This window comes from Lathyrus oleraceus, chromosome 3 (genome assembly GCF_024323335.1).
Source record: "Lathyrus oleraceus cultivar Zhongwan6 chromosome 3, CAAS_Psat_ZW6_1.0, whole genome shotgun sequence".
Classification (NCBI taxonomy): Eukaryota; Viridiplantae; Streptophyta; class Magnoliopsida; order Fabales; family Fabaceae; genus Lathyrus; species Lathyrus oleraceus.
Genome location: NC_066581.1, coordinates 399,174,429 through 399,191,192, shown reverse-complemented (window position 1 = coordinate 399,191,192; position 16,764 = coordinate 399,174,429). Strand labels below are relative to the sequence as shown.

Genomic DNA, 16,764 nt, shown 5'->3' with positions numbered 1-16,764 from the left:
TATAATATGAACCAAATTCAGTTAATTATTGTGTTTTAATGCGGATGACGAGTCTTTGAACATCAAGCTCTACAACCAATGTTTAAATACTCGGGGAGGAACAAGGTCTAAACCCAATTAATCCACTTTCGTCTGATTTTTTTGAAGAAAAGATATTCAAAAACGATTAGGTATTTGATTTTGATTTAGAAAATATACTCGATGTGGGTCGAGGTTTGATTTGCATTAATCGAAATCGATCGATAAATGATAAGTCTTAAAATGCCACTTGACTTTGAATCTAGGATTTTTAATATTGAAAATACTCAGTTTAATTATCGGTTACTTATTTAATTTATTAAAATAATTAATAAAATAAATAAAATGATAAAAGAAAATATTAAAACGACGGGGGCAAAGTAAAGTATGATGGGATGAAGAAAATAGTAAAGATAAACAAACATGGACCAAAGGCCCAAACACAATCAAAATAAAAAACAAATAAAGAAAGTTATAATGAAAGCACAAGAGGCATGTAACTAGCAATAAGTCACAAAGAGGCTCAGGCGTGCATTGGCCCAAGAGAGAGGTCTAAGGGAGTCAACTAGGATGACTGAACCTCGGCCTCATGATTAAGGTGTATGAAACCAAAGGGTGGAGCAAAATCTAGGCCCACATCATGATCAATGGCGCACATACATGGCGCCAGTCAATATAGGGTTAAGTCAATGCATCTAAAGGCTTTGAAGTTTTCCACGTTTGGCCAGGAAATCAAAGGGTGGATGGCATAAAATAGATTGAGCACGTGGGGGAGCGCTCATTCTCACTTTCTTTTCTCTCTCACGGTTTGCTCTCTCTCTCTCTCTCTCTCTCTCTCTCTCTCTTTCTCTCTTATCCTCAAGCCACCATGCAAATAATGTTTACACAACTATCACCAAAAATAGATTAAACACGATGGTCTCTAATAACATGTATGAACATCATGGTGGTGTTCATATGTCTAAATTCATAAACCATAAAAAATAGAAAAACAAATGTCCCAACCATCAACACGAACCTAGCCTAAAATCCCCTCTTAAACCCGAATCTGCGTCCAATTTAACTAAGCAAACAATAAATCTACAAATATAACCCTTTCCCAAATGAAACCTGTCATACCCTGATTTTGGTCTTGAAATTTTTTCGATCAATCATTCATTTTATCTCCTCCTCATGACCATTTCACCTGGTCACGAATTTATCCACCTACACTAATTGTTTAGACAATGCCGCTCTTGCTTATACACTTGGAAAGGATGGACGACGAGTACATGTGATTGGAAGAGATTTGAGTGAACCGGATAGGATTATGGGTGAATTGTTATAACCTGGTGGATATCTAAAGTTACTTGAGTTAGGTCTTGAAGATTGTGTGGATGAAATTGATGCACAGAGAGTCTTTGGCTATGCTCTTTATGAGGATGGGAAAAACACCAAGTTGTCTTATCCCTTAGAAAATTTTGACTCTAATGTATATGGACGAAGCTTTCAAGGAAATATTGATCGTGCTAGAAATGTTATTGAGTTTATGAAAAATAATGGATGTTGTCCTAATGTATTCAATTACTTAGCCCTAGTTGATGGATTATGTAAAGTAGGAAAACCGGAAGATGCAAAAGGGGTTTTGGCTGAGATGAAGAACTTTGGTTTGAAACCTGATACGGTTACCTACACTTCTTTGATCAATTTTTTCTGTAGGAATGGGAAAATTGATGAGGCTATAGAGTTGCTTAAAGAAATGAAGGAAAATGAATGCGAGGTTGATACTGTTACATTCAATGTGATACTCGGAGGCTTGTGCAGAGAAGGTAGATTTGACGAGGCTTTGGATACGATTGAGAAACTCCCACACCAATGTGTCTATTTGAACAAAGGTAGTTACAGGATTATATTAAACTCGTTAACTCAAAAATGACGGGATGGCTGATGATGTTGCTACAGCTCTATTTGACTTGGTGGATATGGGGTTCCAGCCACAACTTGATTCTTGCGAACTTCTAATCGAATTAATCTGCAGAGACAGAAAATTATTGTACGTTTTGAGCTAATTGATGAATTGGTAACTGCAAATTCCTGATGTATGCATTGTGGAATGATGTTTTATTTCTCAAGCAGTTTCGGTTTGGAATCCGTAACTTGATGCAAAGGATGATACAAAAGTGAATTCAGATAAACAACAATAGGTAGGCAATAGACATTCTCTACCAACAATTCCAATAAAAGAATTTGATTTGATAAAGACCTTTAGTCATTCTTTCTTATATGTAAGGGAGAGGAAAATACATCACAAATTCTACTACAAGCTCTACTTGAAATTCTTAGTTCCACTGAGCCACACTACATTCGCTGTGTTAAACCCAATAATCTACTAAAGCCGGCAACTTTTTAGCACAAAAGTGTTTTGCAGCAATTGCGCTGTTGAGGTGTCATGGAGGCAATCAGGATAAGTTGTGCTGGCTTTCCCACCAGAAAAAACATTTGATGAGTTCGTGGATAGATTCGAGCTTCTTGCACCTGAAGCTTTGGAACGTAGTTCTGATGAGGTCACTTCTTGCAAGAGGATTTTGAACAAGGCCGAACTATTTTAACCCTGCATTGCACAAAATTGAGATCAATATAGAAGTCAAAGGCGAATGGAAAGGGTTAACAATCTGTAGCTAATCCTGCATCTTACCCACTAAAGAATTTGCAAGAGCAGAACTTTCCGATTCCAGTTCAGCCAGTGAACTTTTCTTTCAAGCCGTGTGCAACATCTGATATGGTTGGCGGAAACAGTAAGCAGTCACAGACTTAACAATAGAAGAAATGGCTTGGGATTTGTTCGACAGCCTGTGATGGGTTGGGGTGTCAGAGTTACAATAGACAGGAAGCTCGACTTGATTCACTTTTGAGCATAATACCTGCAGAATTTCCAGATGACAAGATCAGGAAGTCTCCTTTTGTGACTTATGAACAAAATGGAAGAAAGGCACCATACCTAAGTGGGTAGTGAAGAAGAAGAAATTGTCGCCAAAGAGCGAGCCAAACCTGGATCCTAAGGCAGCAATGGCTCCTGTTGTATCCAAAAGGAAAGCTATGCAAGCTACAACAACAAAGCTAATCAATAGAATATGGGATGAATATTACTCAAACCATTTACCTGAAGATTCAAAAGAAGTTGATGATCGACTTTTGTCAAGTTTGTCCTCTTCAATGACCTTCCATTGGCTTTCTACTGACATGCCAACCAACTTACAAAAATGTCTCAAGGAAGATGGTGTGAATATTACTGCAAATTCTCTTCATCCAGGAATAATTGTCACTAACCTTTCCCGTCATAACAGTGCAGTGCCAACAGAGTAGATCAAGACGAGAATTCTCAAAGGAAAACCAACCCTTATTCTCATGTCACGTAACGTATTTCCTGCAGCAAAACAACATTGAATCGTGAGAGAAAATTCCATTCTAGACGGAAGTGATTTGCACATCCCAAAGTTACCTGGCCAGGAAGATCGCTCTCTATGGTGTAAGTGAAAGTGAGTTTGCTCAATTAGGCTACAGAGGCAAGATTGCTACTAGCAGATCGATTTCCTCCAAGGCTCACTTCATCAAATTGCAAGCCCACTATTGTAACTTTTCGACAACACATAAAAGATCAGATCCTTAAGATTCTTAAAGAAAGGTTAAATGAACTTCCTTACACAGTCTTCCAACATCAAGCATTAGAACTATGTGCCGGGAAAGTTGTTGCAGCTTCTGGAGATATGCGAAATGCTCTTTCCATATGCAGGAGTGCAATTGAGATGTTAGAAGCAGAAATTAGAGACTCTGCTTCCAATGTGAATGCTTCAGAAGAGAAATCATCATCAGAATAAAATCTTCCTACAACTCTGGATGTTGCAAATAAACAAGAGCTTAATATGGTAAGGATTGATCATATGGCTCTTGCCTTGTCTAAAGCATAGATCACTAGTGGTAGATACAATACAATCTCTGCTGCATCATCAATAAACCATACACCACAACCGTCAAACGCATCAAGTCTTCCATTGCCAAACCTATCAAATAAATCAAAGAAATAGAATGCAGGAATCATTTACAACAACCTTGCTTTATCACATTCAGATTGACTAATTTGGAGAATGTGTTAAAAATACAGAAGAACCTACTAAGTGTCAACCTACCAATTCACCAGTGCTAGAAGAACCTGTTGAAACTCAGCACAAGAAGGCTCCAAAAATAACCGACAGAGGTTCTTCATTGCTGCAAAACAGAAGCAAGAGGAGCAACAATTGTTAATACACCAACAACAACAAATGCGATACATAGTGGACCCGTTATTGCTTTTCCATTCTTTTGCTTGCATTTCACTGCAGTAAAAAAAAACACGTTAACACTCAGCAAGGCGGTAAAAGTCCAAAAGAGGAATTGAGACAAATTCAAAAAAAAGAAAGTATAGAGCTCATGTTACCTTTTCTAGACCAAACACCAAATGAGGTAGACAACTGTGAGCACCTTAAAGGACTTCCGAAGGGATACCTTTTTGATCTCCATAGCAAAATCCAAAACCCTAACAGGGTGGGTATAAAAGATGGAGAGGATACTGTTCATAAAAAAAAGGTGAGATAACGGCGAAAAAACCTAGAAAAGAGAGAAAGGAAACCAGAGAGCTTCAATCGCAATTGCAATTACCTGAAGTCGCCATTCCGGAACACGAAGGGAAGTGGAAGCAGTTCGAAGAACGACCAAACCGTTGTCGCGTTCGCGGTTTCACAGGTTATTACCTTCCCCTTATGCTTGTTGTGTTGTTTATCATAGTTGGATGTCGCTAGATTAAACTCCATTGCCGGTATTTACCTTCGTCACCATTTGTGATTTTCAAAAATGAAAGAAGTTTTTGAGGGAATGTGGATTTTTTTAGAAAGAGATGAACACCACCGTTTCCATTCGCTTTTGTTTTTCTCCAGAGTTTTTATTATGATTGACCGTTAGTATTAGTAATGGTTCTATGGCCCTTGGAAACAATAATAGTGGCATTTACTTTACTCGTTGCACCTTCGTTTTTCCCACCTTGTTGTTTCCCAGATTTGGCTGACACCTAGCCATTAATGGAGATTTATTCTCCTATGTTCATCACCCCCCTAAACAGCCACGTGGCTAAAGTGGTGTCCCTGCTCAAGTACCACCTCACTTCGGGCCAAGCCGGAGCGGGTCTTCTGTAACCCAAGCCCAAACAGTCCAAGAGACTATTGGGCTTTCTTTCGTCCCAGACCCATCTCATATTTAGTTTATTTTATTTATTTATTTTAATTATTTTTATTTTTGGTTCTTGTTTATGTATTTGGTCGTTGGTAGCCTAACACCAAACAACTTGTGGCCAGGTGGAGATGGAGTTAGTTCATCTCTCCCTTAGTCCTGGGTTCGATACCCATGTGTGTTATTTTGGTTCATCAACATTCAAAACCGCTTTAAAAAAACCGCTTTAAAAAAATAAATCACCTAATTCTCGATTCAATGACGAGTCCCCATTTCCATACCCTTGTAAGTCAATTGCTTTTAAGCATCGCCATCAACCTCACATGGCTTACTCTTGGGCCTTCTTACAATGAGCTCTTAAGCAACATCAACTTAACTTTCAACAATTTCAAACCTCTGTACTTTGATTATTTTACTCCAATATTCAAATCTTTTTCCTAATAAAGTGGGAAGAAAAAGATTACCTGGATGGAATATCCAGTCGTAATCCCGAATATTAGGCTTAAGCTGTAAGAGCTTGCAAGCTGTTAATATTCGTCTTCTCTTTAACACTCTAATATTCAAATCGTTTTCTAAATAAAACATGAAGAAAAAGATTACCTGGATGGAATGTCCAGACGTAATCCCGAATATTAGGCTCAATCTGTAAGAGCTTGTAAGCCATAAATATTCGTCTTCTCTCCAAAACACTTGTAAGTATCTCAAACCATCTTCTTAACAAAGTTGGAAGAAAAAGATTATCCTGGAGGGAATATCCAGTCGTAATCCCGAATATTAGGCTCAAGCTGTAAGAGCTCGCAAGCCATAAATATTCGTCTTCTCTCCAAAATATTCATAAATATTCGAATCATTTTCTTAATAAAATTGGAAAGAAACAGGCTGCCTGGGTGGAATGTCCAGACGTAGTCCCGAGTGTTAGACCCAAGCTGTAAGAGCTTGTAAGTCACAAGTACTCGTCTTTCAAACTTTAAAATACTTAATTCCTACCTTAAATACTTTTTCAATAAAGATGGAAATGGACCATGGTGTATACCGTGCACTCCTGAGGCTGGGATTCGAGATGTATATCTCGCTCATCCAAGTTCTCGCCATTACTCAAAATACATCCAACCAATCAAACTCTTTTCTCGCCGCCGTGCGACTAATCAAAGAACCTTTTTCATAAATGAAAGATATATTGTCTTAAGATGATGCAAAACAATGTTTCGGCCACGATTGTTGAGTCGAGATAAGTGACGCTTTTCCGAATGTAGATTTATAAATCCGTTCGATGTGTGGTATGCGTCCACTCCTCATCTGTTTTGGGTAATACAATGTTCTCGTCGATTAATACAGTATAGCTTTTCGCTAAAATCAACCAACAAACAAACATTTTTCTACCCAAAACTACGTAAGCCTTGATTTCTCTTTTGAGATACGTAGGAGCAGGATTTGTAAATCTTGTCAGGCCCACTAATAAAAAACTTAGGTTTAGTCCTTCGTCAAAAATCCAAAAACATTCTCTTCTTATCCTTTCTTTCTTTCCCACCTAATAATTCAAAAAGCCTAATATTTCAACTAACACTAACGCACACAACTAACCTAATGGTTCCCGTTGAGTACAACGGACGTGAGGGGTGCTAATACCTTCCCCTTGTGTAATCGACTCCCGAACCCTGATATTGGTTGCGATGACCATATCTTATCCTTTCTTTTAGAGGTTTTATCGATATTTTCCCTTTCCCATTTTGGGAATAAATAAAGTTCGGTGGCGACTTTGTTCAGTCCATCATTGAGAGCGTGCGATCGCGCTTCGTTTTGTAGTCGTATCCCCATTTTTCGAGGTACGACAAAACCCTAGTTTCTAAAATCTAATAATTCCAGGCCAATACATGTAATCTAATAAATTAAAGACATAACAAGTATAAAGCAACAAATAGATATGAATAAAACGAGAGAAAAAATGGAGATGAATACCTCGTCGGAGCTTTGAAACTCCGACTAGGTTCCAACAAACCTTAGGTAAATTTCTTCTCCTTCTTCTACTCCTTTCACTATTTGGGTGCTCTGAAAAATGTGTAATTGAATTTAGGCTAGGGAAAGCTTGATGAATTCTCGACAAGTGTATCGTTAATGTCGAAGTAATAATTAAGATCAAATCCATAAGGACTACTTTTGAAAAAGACAAATTTCGTAAAATATGTATAAATTAGTAAAACTGGGGTTTTCGAGTTTGCAATAGGAAAAGTAAATAAGTGTTTAAACAAAATTACCAAATCGGCCATGTTGTGTATTGAATCCCCTACTTCTCTGTTGTTGATGATTGATGCGTTATATGAATAATCTCATCACTATAATTCTAGAGCAAATTAACAAAGTCGCTATAACCAATCCCTTGTGAAATAGGTCACTAATCACTACTTGGAGTTTCCTATCCTTAGTCCACCAACATAAGCAGAATTAGAGAATGCTAATTCCCTATGCATTACTCGAGGTCTCCTATTTCAATTCAAGCAGCGTAAGTACAATAATTGCCTTAGGTCCAACACATAGACTAATGATCAATAATCCCTATGTTCCCAAATTAAATTTAAAAGATTATCTCACATAAAAAACATTAAGAAAGATACAAAATTGAATAGGAATATAGATCAAAACGTTCATACAAAGTGAAATCAACATATTACCCAACAATATTGAAAAAGGTTCATCACACACAACCTAACCTAGAAGTGTTTAGCTACTCATAATATTACAATACCAAATGAATAAAGAACAATAACATATGTTTTCCGTTGAAGGATTGACCTCCAAATGGCTTCAAATGTTGTCCAAAACACCCTTTATGTTGTAAAAATCGTACTTCCAGTGCCAATTTTTGTAACCCTTGCAAAAGTGCAATATTTCCATGAAACAAAGCTCATAATGCATCATACACGTAAGTAAAAATCCCAGAAAAAGGGTTATCACGTGCGTGATGCAGCTAGTACATATTTATCACGTGCGCGATGTTGCGCGTGATTATTCCCGTAGTTGCACGCTTTTTCTCCCTTTTTCACCTGATTTTTTACTAAGTCCAATTTCTTCACATAGTTATTTTTTCCTCATTCTTTGCTCTTTCTTCTACATTTTAGCTCATCTTTCGCTTGTTTTGATCCGATTCTTCAACTAAATCCATGCAATAATGAACTATCATCACATTCAACAGAAAACAAGTCGCACAATAACAATTGAACATCACCGTATAACTTTTTTTGTTACCTGACCATCGTTCTAGCTTCCAACTCCCATCCAGCAAATTCAGAAAATGTCATCAAACATTGACGAGTACTCAGCCTGTCTCTCAACTAACTTTGACTCACTCAATGGATAAGGTTATATCTCTGTCAACATGCAAAACCGTTTATGCTTAGCTCGATCATGTTCTAATAGAATTCTTCAAAGAAATCAAAACACACACATTTGTGGACTTTTTAGGTTATAACTTAGCTTATTCTTGTAGGATATTTTTGGGAAAGTAGGTTTAAACCCTTGGAGTTAGGTGTCTATTTCTCCTTATATCATCATACGTATTTGTTGCTTCTTGATGGTACTAGATATTTTTCGATTGTGGTCCTTATTATGCGTTTTATTTTCTAATTTTTTTTGAAGAAGTGTCTTTTTCTACTTCTTATTTTCTCATAATTTTTTGAATTTTGACCAACTTTCTCTAGTACCCCAACCCCAAACTTAAAATTTTGCTCACTTCCAAGAGCAACCTCAAACTTAATCTTACTCATACACTTTAAGACTACAATTCTACCTAACTCTAAAGAGAGGGTGGAAAGATAAGATCTTTCAAGTCATACGACTAAAAATTAAGGCTAAATCACTGAAAGAAAGGATAAGCTCAAAGTGGTTAGAAATGGATATACCTATTACTACATCGTGGTTTAAAAAAGGCTCAAAGTTATAGACAAAACAATTTCCTCAGTGTGTGTTAATCAATTAAGACAAATTAATCGAAAATTATTCAAACCAGATAAAACAATAATGCATGGATACACTCAATAAGAAAGAATAGTGAACAATGGAATATTTGGCTCAAACCTTACTAATTGTGGTATCTGAAGGTTGAGTACTTTAAGACCCCAATTTAGACCATAAGATCCCTCATCCTATCTCATCATATGCATTGGCTTTGGGATCACACCTTGGCATCCTCCTTACCCCTCATTCATTGGGTTTACTTTGGGAGAGGTCACCAAGCACATTTGATTGTATCATACTTTGTTTTTCATTATTTACTAACCAAAATACCAAAAATATGTCAATGTATAGTTCGTTCCTTTTGTAGGTAGTGTGTGTGTTCACCCATGCTCCATCAAGCTCATATCTAGGGTTTGAGACCCTCAATACAAGGAGACTAATCAAGAGATGGTTCACAATGAATCTAGACATCGTATATAGATCCCAATGATTCTCACATATCATTTTGATCAAGAATGCATCAAGAGTATGAAGCTTGTTTGCCTTGGAAGCCCTAATTCATCTGGGTATCTTGTGTGACTTCCTCAACAAGTTTCCTCATCAATTGATAAAATATTTAAAGGTAAATTTCATATTACATCATCTTATGCCTATATGATCCTCCATGAGTCCCAGAAGTCAAGAGAATGTCAAGCTAGCAAGATGGTTCATAGTGGTTGACTAGAGAAAGTCAACTGGCCCAAACTGGGGTTCCCTATACCTGATCTCCTACAATTTTTGTCATATGAAAATGTTTCCAAAATAAAAGTTACTAAAAATAACACTCTAAACAACTTTCATGTTACAATCAAGAGCTAGTTTTGCTTGGAAAGTCATTTTTTATGGTGAAAGATTAGAGGTCATTTTGTCTGAACCCTACTTAGGAGGTTAACTTCCCAAGATCATAACTTGATCATTTTTATGATATGAAGCCATTCAAATTCCATAATAAAATTCAAGATTTCTACTTCAACTTTTATGTTTAGAATAATTTCAAATTCAACTTGCAAATGCATGTGCCAAGAGGAAACATTATAGATCATTTTGGGCCATTACCATTGAAGAAGTGATTTTCCTCAACTTCTAAAATGCATAAATCCTTCATTCCAAATCCAGACGAGGCTGAACTTATGACCAAATTGAAGAGGTTTGAAATATCTACAACTTTGATGAAGGAACATTTTCCAATTGAAGTCCATAGAAAAAGTTATTTAAGGTGTAATAAGTGAACATTTGACTTGGTACTTAGAAAATTTTCATATATGTTTGATTTCTCCAATTTCCACCTCAAAATTCATAACTTGATCATTTTTATGATATGAAGCCATTCAAATTCCATAATAAAATTCAAGATTTCTACTTCAACTTTTATGTTTAGAATAATTTCAAATTCAACTTGCAAATGCATGTGCCAAGAGGAAACATTATAGATCATTTTGGGCCATTACCATTGAAGAAGTGATTTTCCTCAACTTCCAAAATGCATAAATCCTTCATTCCAAATCCAGACGAGGCTGAACTTGTGACCAAACTGAAGAGGTTTGAAATATCTACAACTTTGATGAAGGAACATTTTCCAATTGAAGTCCATAGAAAAAGTTATTTAAGGTGTAATAAGTGAACATTTGACTTGGTACTTAGAAAATTTTCATATATGTTTGATTTCTCAAATTTCCACCTCAAAATTTATTATGATCCAAGCTTCAAATGGAAAGGTGTTCAACATGAAAGTTGTTCCCCTTTATCTCACCTCTCCAAGAAGTCCAAAACCATCTCATTTGGATCAATATTTAAGGATCTGCGCATGCGTGCAATGCATGGTACCATTTGGAAGGATTTCATGACCAAACTTATTTCAACATTGCATGGCTTAATGCATATCTTTCAGCATGACCTATGCACGATTTTGGACCTTTTCAAATGATTCTTTGGGCTTTGTACGCACCCATGCAAGCATGCACACTTGAATTTCTATTTTTGGCATTTGAACGGAAGTGTGTGAAAATCAATTACCAAGCCTATAAATCCAAGTGCAATGAGCTCAAAACTCCATCAATATCTTGCCCAAGCTTTTCCAGAACAATCCAAACCCTCCATTTCATAGAATTCTTGAAGATTTCAATTGAAAACGAGTTGAATTTTTTCTTCTATTTTGGAAATTCAAACTCCAAGAATTCATTGCCCTTTCCATTTCAATTTATCACTGCAAGAAAGAGGAAGAGAAAGCAAGCAAATCCAGATCAAGATCAAGTGAATTTGAAGCAACTCGAAGGTGATTTTTCAGAAACTTCATCTCTTCTATTCTCTCTCAATTCTTCACCATTCTTTTTTGATTTTTGGTTAGTTGAAGTCCTACCAATGTAGGCAACAAGATTGAGTAGCTTTGAGGTCAAATCGAAGCAACTCAGTTCATGATCCTCAAAATTAAAATCCCTGTATCTTTTTATATACTTGGAATTGGAGAAAATTGAGGCCAGATTCGAGCTCTTGAGCATTTTTTCTTTGAATCCAAGTCCTCGTTTTTTTTAGTGGTGTTTGGTGGTGGACCAGTCTGGTGAGGTCCACCAGAGAAGACAATTGGAGCCCTAGCTCCGGTGGTGTGGTGGCATGCTCATATCCATCATATCTTTTCCCCATTTTCTAATCCTAGCCTTCGCTTCTGATTACCATGCGTGTACACGCATTGACTTGGGAACATGATGGAGCACGCGTTTTGTCCATCAGATCTGCAACCTCAATTAATGAGGGAGATCTGATGGCTCTTGTTTTTTTATATTTTCTGATTTTTTGTTTAATTGCTTTATTTTGTTTAATTCGTAATAATTTCATTTTTAATCCAAAAAATATGGGACTTTAACCAAAAATCTTTAAATATTTTCTCTTTCGTTTTATGAATTAAAATTAGTTTTTTGGGTTAATTTTGATATTTTTCATGAATTAATTGTTTTTGTGCAGATTTTTAATTGTTTAAAAATACTTCTGTCTTTTTACAAATCATGAATTTTTTTGTCTAAGGTCCTTTGACCTTGTTTGACTAAGGATAAATCTCTTAGCCCTTTTTTTGGTTTCTTGAAGAGATTTTAGGTTTTGACCAAATTAAATTGAATTTAAATGCATTATTAATTTGATTTTTAATTGATTAATTGTGTGAAAATCACGTTGAGCCATTTTTATGGTCTTGTGATGTTTGACTATTTTTTTGGGCCTTAGTCAAGGTTGATTTGACTTTTGTTGGGTTAAAATCATTGGATTTAGGGGAATGATGAAATGTGCATTTCATCTCCCAAAATGAATGAATGATTTTAATTTGATAAAATTCCTCCCATGACCAATTTGTGTTTCTCTTATTTCCCCTCCCTCTTCATCTTCATCTCATTCTTTTTCATCCCTTCCATTGACCAACGAAATCTCAAGATCCTAGGTCTAATTGGTTGATTAATAACCTTGTGTTAGATGAACCAATACAAGTATGAATGAGATAGGTTCATCCTTTGATCTTTTTCTTTTAGTGTGTGGTATGTTTTAGGAGTTTGGTTCATTATACCAAATCTCTAACATGCATTAACACCTAAATTTTTATTGCTCGACCTCAGATAGTTGTGACTTCTACATAAGTCCAATTACAATTGTTTAACATAGATCTAAATTTAACCCTAAAGGTATAACATTCTAGTAAGTGAGATTGTAAGTCTCCCATCTTTCATGGTATTATGTGGAAACTTGACCTTTTTTCCTTCCTTTGGAAGATATCTTGGTTCAAGGATTCATGTAGGTGAATAGATGGTTGAGTGTTCTCCAAAGAATTACTTAATTAATTTAAAAGAAAAACTCTACTAACATCTAATTAATTTTGACTAACATTTGACTAACTCTTAATATTGCTTTACTTTCAAGTGATTTATTTTATGAAATTTAATTTTTAGTCATTTACCATTCATTGTCATTCATATATCATTTAAGTTGTTTATGTTTATGCCATTTTCACTTTGCTTATTTGGGCCATTATATTGTGATTGTATATATTGGTTTGTGTATTTTGTTTGTGCTTGTGGTTTTAGGACCTTAAAATACCTAATAAATAACAAAAACCCTAAAAAATGTTTATGTGGACTGTTGGGTTTGATCTCAACTTTTGGACTTAGGATTAGGAAACATTCCATATGCAAAAGGATTTGGCCAATGCCAATATTTCTGAAAGCAAGTTATTGTGATTTGAGCTTTCATCTGATGTAAGTATTTAGGATCCACTTGAATTTATTTGCTACATGGTCTTGATGCAACTCTTATTTTGATCTCATATCTAATGCATTATTCTGAGTTAACCAAGGAGTATTTCATTTGATACATGAGAAGACAAAGAAGACTGCTAGCTATGGGATTTGCTTGCTTGGATGTGGGCATATTTATTTGATGCCTTGATCTTCATGATGCTTGATGTTGCTAATTGCTTTGCTGATTATTGCTTGATCCAAAGTCCAAAGGGAAAATGGGTTTTCTATATGACATTCTTAACTGTTGGATTGCATCCCATTGGTTAGATCTTTTCAACTCTTAACTTTTCATTTTATGCTTAAGTTAGCCTATTAATCTCCTCTCACTTCTTAAATTTCAAAATCTCTCCCCCTTTTCAAAAACTTTCTTTGCTTGTAATTTAAAACTTAGACCTTATTTGAAAAATAGCAACTTTGGCCTTATGCCCATGAATTTTCAAACTCTTTTCTTAAAATAAATTTGTAAATAAACTTAATCATATTGACTTAAAATTTCAAAAGACAAAAAGAACTAACACTAATTCAAACTTTTGGGCTCTTTGTGCCCTTTTAAACTTAAATTTTGATTAAACGCAATCCACTCATTTTGAAATTGATCACACGAACTACGAGGTTTTGATCCCTCATTTTTATGTTGGTATGTAGGCACAAGTCTGAAGGTCTTGTCAAACACAAAAATATAATCATTGAATTCTTTTCTCATCCCCTCAACCTATTTTTCTCAAACATCTTTTATACCAAAAACACATACACACATAAAAAAAGGGATCCCTAGGAGTACCTAGGACGGTTTGGGTGCTAACACCTTCCCTTTGTGTAATCAACCCCCATACCTGTAATCTCTGGCATTTTATTAGTTTTTAATTTGAAAACTTCTTATCTTTGGATTTTGTTCGTACTTTTCCCTTTTCCTTCGGAAACAATAAAAGCGAGGTGGCGAATCTGGTTTTATTAACATTAATTTTATACATAGCTTAATGGTCATGAATTTACCGCTACAAAAATTAAGTGGCAACTTTGTTGGGGAATAGTCCTCAGTGGGGTTAGCCTACTTTTTTTTATGTGTATATATTTGTGTATTTGATGTTTGTATACTTGTTTGTGTGATATAATCTGCTTGTTGTGCTGGGTGATGTCTAAGTGGTGAGATAAGTTCTAACCCGAACTTGAGTGCAATTAAGATAGGATGATGGTATAGTCATATTCAACTTGTGTGGAGTAGTCCTTACCAAGTTAGCTTGAGACCCATCTACTCAGTGGAGACCCTTTCGGAGTTACTAATGTCACACAAGTTATTTGTGGTTAGGCATTACTTTCTCTGATTTGGGGTCTGAGAAGCTGAGGACCGTAGAACACTTAACCCAACATGGCCTATTTAGGACGTAGTGCGGAGACTGTTCAGGTGTAGACCTTATAACAGTTGTTACGCGATACTAAACTCAGACGAGTTTCTCTTGAGAATATTATGGGTTGATGAGTCAGTCATCCTAACCTGTAATATTTGATAGATGAAATTAAGACTTTGGGAACTTTTTAGAACATGATCTACAGGTTTTTATCTTTAGTACACTCCTTCGGGATGGGTCTTAACCTGACTCCATGCTCGTGACTCACAATAAACCCTTTGATTCCTGGTTGATCTGATCAAGTCTTGTCAATATCAATGAAACTTGGGTGTTGATAAGGTGAAAACCATAATCTACCAAAATGGATGATTGATCTTGAGAATGACTTGATCCATACATTGACCTTTGTTTGTGTTTGCCTTGTGTGTGATCCCTTATTTGTGATTGTCGCATTCATGCATTCATGCGCATCATAACATTCATCACATTAAAATAATTTCAAGGATCTAAGGTCTCATTCACAAATATTTTCAGACCATGGATTATGGATGAAGGAACACTAAGAAGAAAAATCTCATATGTCATGACTTGAAAGAGCTATTTTCATCCTTTGTATTAGATCCCTTGGACTTCAAGCAACGTTAATGGAATCTTTTATTTGTGTTATCTACTATTGTAGTTGAAGGACTTTTGAGTGTTTTGGTTCAGTTATATGATCCTCTCTACCATTGCTTCACTTTTCCTGATTATCAGCTTATGCTTACGTTAAAGGAGTATGCTCATCTCTTGGGAATACCCGTTTCTAACAAGGTGCTCTTTAGTGGATTGGAGGAGATTCCCATATCTCATATCATAGTTGAAGCTCTTCAACTGAAAATGTATGAGATTGAGACTCAGGTGAAGAAGGGAGGGGTGTTTGGGTTGACTTCTGAGTTTCTCATTAGAAAATCTATTGTATTTCCTCAAGTCGGTAGTGTGGATGCTTTCGAAGACATCTTTGTGTTGCTCATTTATGGTCTAGTTTTATTCCCAAACATTGACGATTTTGGTGATGTTAACTCCATTAGGATCTTCTTGATTGGGAATCCTGTACCTACTCTGTTGGGTGAGATGTACTTCTCTTTGCATTTGAGAAATTCTAAAGGTGGTGGGACTATTGTGTGTTGTGTTCCTCTTCTGTACAAGTGGTTAATTTCGCACTTGTCTCAGACGCCTGCTTTTATGGAGAACAAGCCATGTCTATGACGGTCTCAAAGACTTATGTCCCTCACTAATGATGATATTGTTTAGTATGATTCTGCATTGAGTAGTTTGGATATTATTGACAGTTGTGGTGAGGTGTCTAATGTTCCCCTCATCGGTACACAAGGAGGAATCAACTACAACCCTTCTTTGGCTCGTCATCAACTTGGGTTCCGCTTGAGAGATAAAGCTAATAACATTCAGTTAGAAGGTCTATTTTATCAAGAGGGTAAAGATCCCTAAAATTTGAAGCAAAGGATGATACATGTTTGGCATAATGTGCATAGGAAAGGAAGATCTGGGCTTGGTCCATCCAACTGTCTAAATTTGGAAGCTTACACTACTTAGGTGAAAAGGAGAGCTTTGGAGTTGAAGATGTCCTATTCTTATGAAAGACCTATGTCTTTGGTTGTGGCTGAGCCATTAACTCTCCCTAACCAATATGTAAAGGAGTTGGAAGACGCACTCACCAAGATGAAGCAAGAGAATGATATGTGGGAAGAGCGGTTCCATGCTTTGAGCTGAAAGCATAAGGAGTTGCAGCTTGAGTCAAAGGACAAAAATGCGCTTATTGAACTTCTTGAAGACAGAGAAATGAAGAGACAAAGAGAGCTGGAGGATCTATCTTCCTCTAGTATGCCTCAACCTTCTGGTGCTTGGAAGAA

The 16,764-nt window shown here is 36.1% G+C and overlaps 1 protein-coding gene across 1 annotated transcript; it reads left to right on the top strand.

Moving 5' to 3' along the window:
- Nucleotides 1–495: 495 nt before the first annotated feature.
- Nucleotides 496–1,933, top strand: LOC127131442 (pentatricopeptide repeat-containing protein At5g18475). Its single transcript, XM_051060363.1, has 2 exons — nt 496–514; nt 1,377–1,933. Exons 1-2 carry the CDS (start codon nt 496–498, stop codon nt 1,931–1,933), a joined length of 576 nt encoding a protein of 191 aa, XP_050916320.1.
- The last annotated feature ends 14,831 nt before the right edge of the window (nt 1,934–16,764 follow it).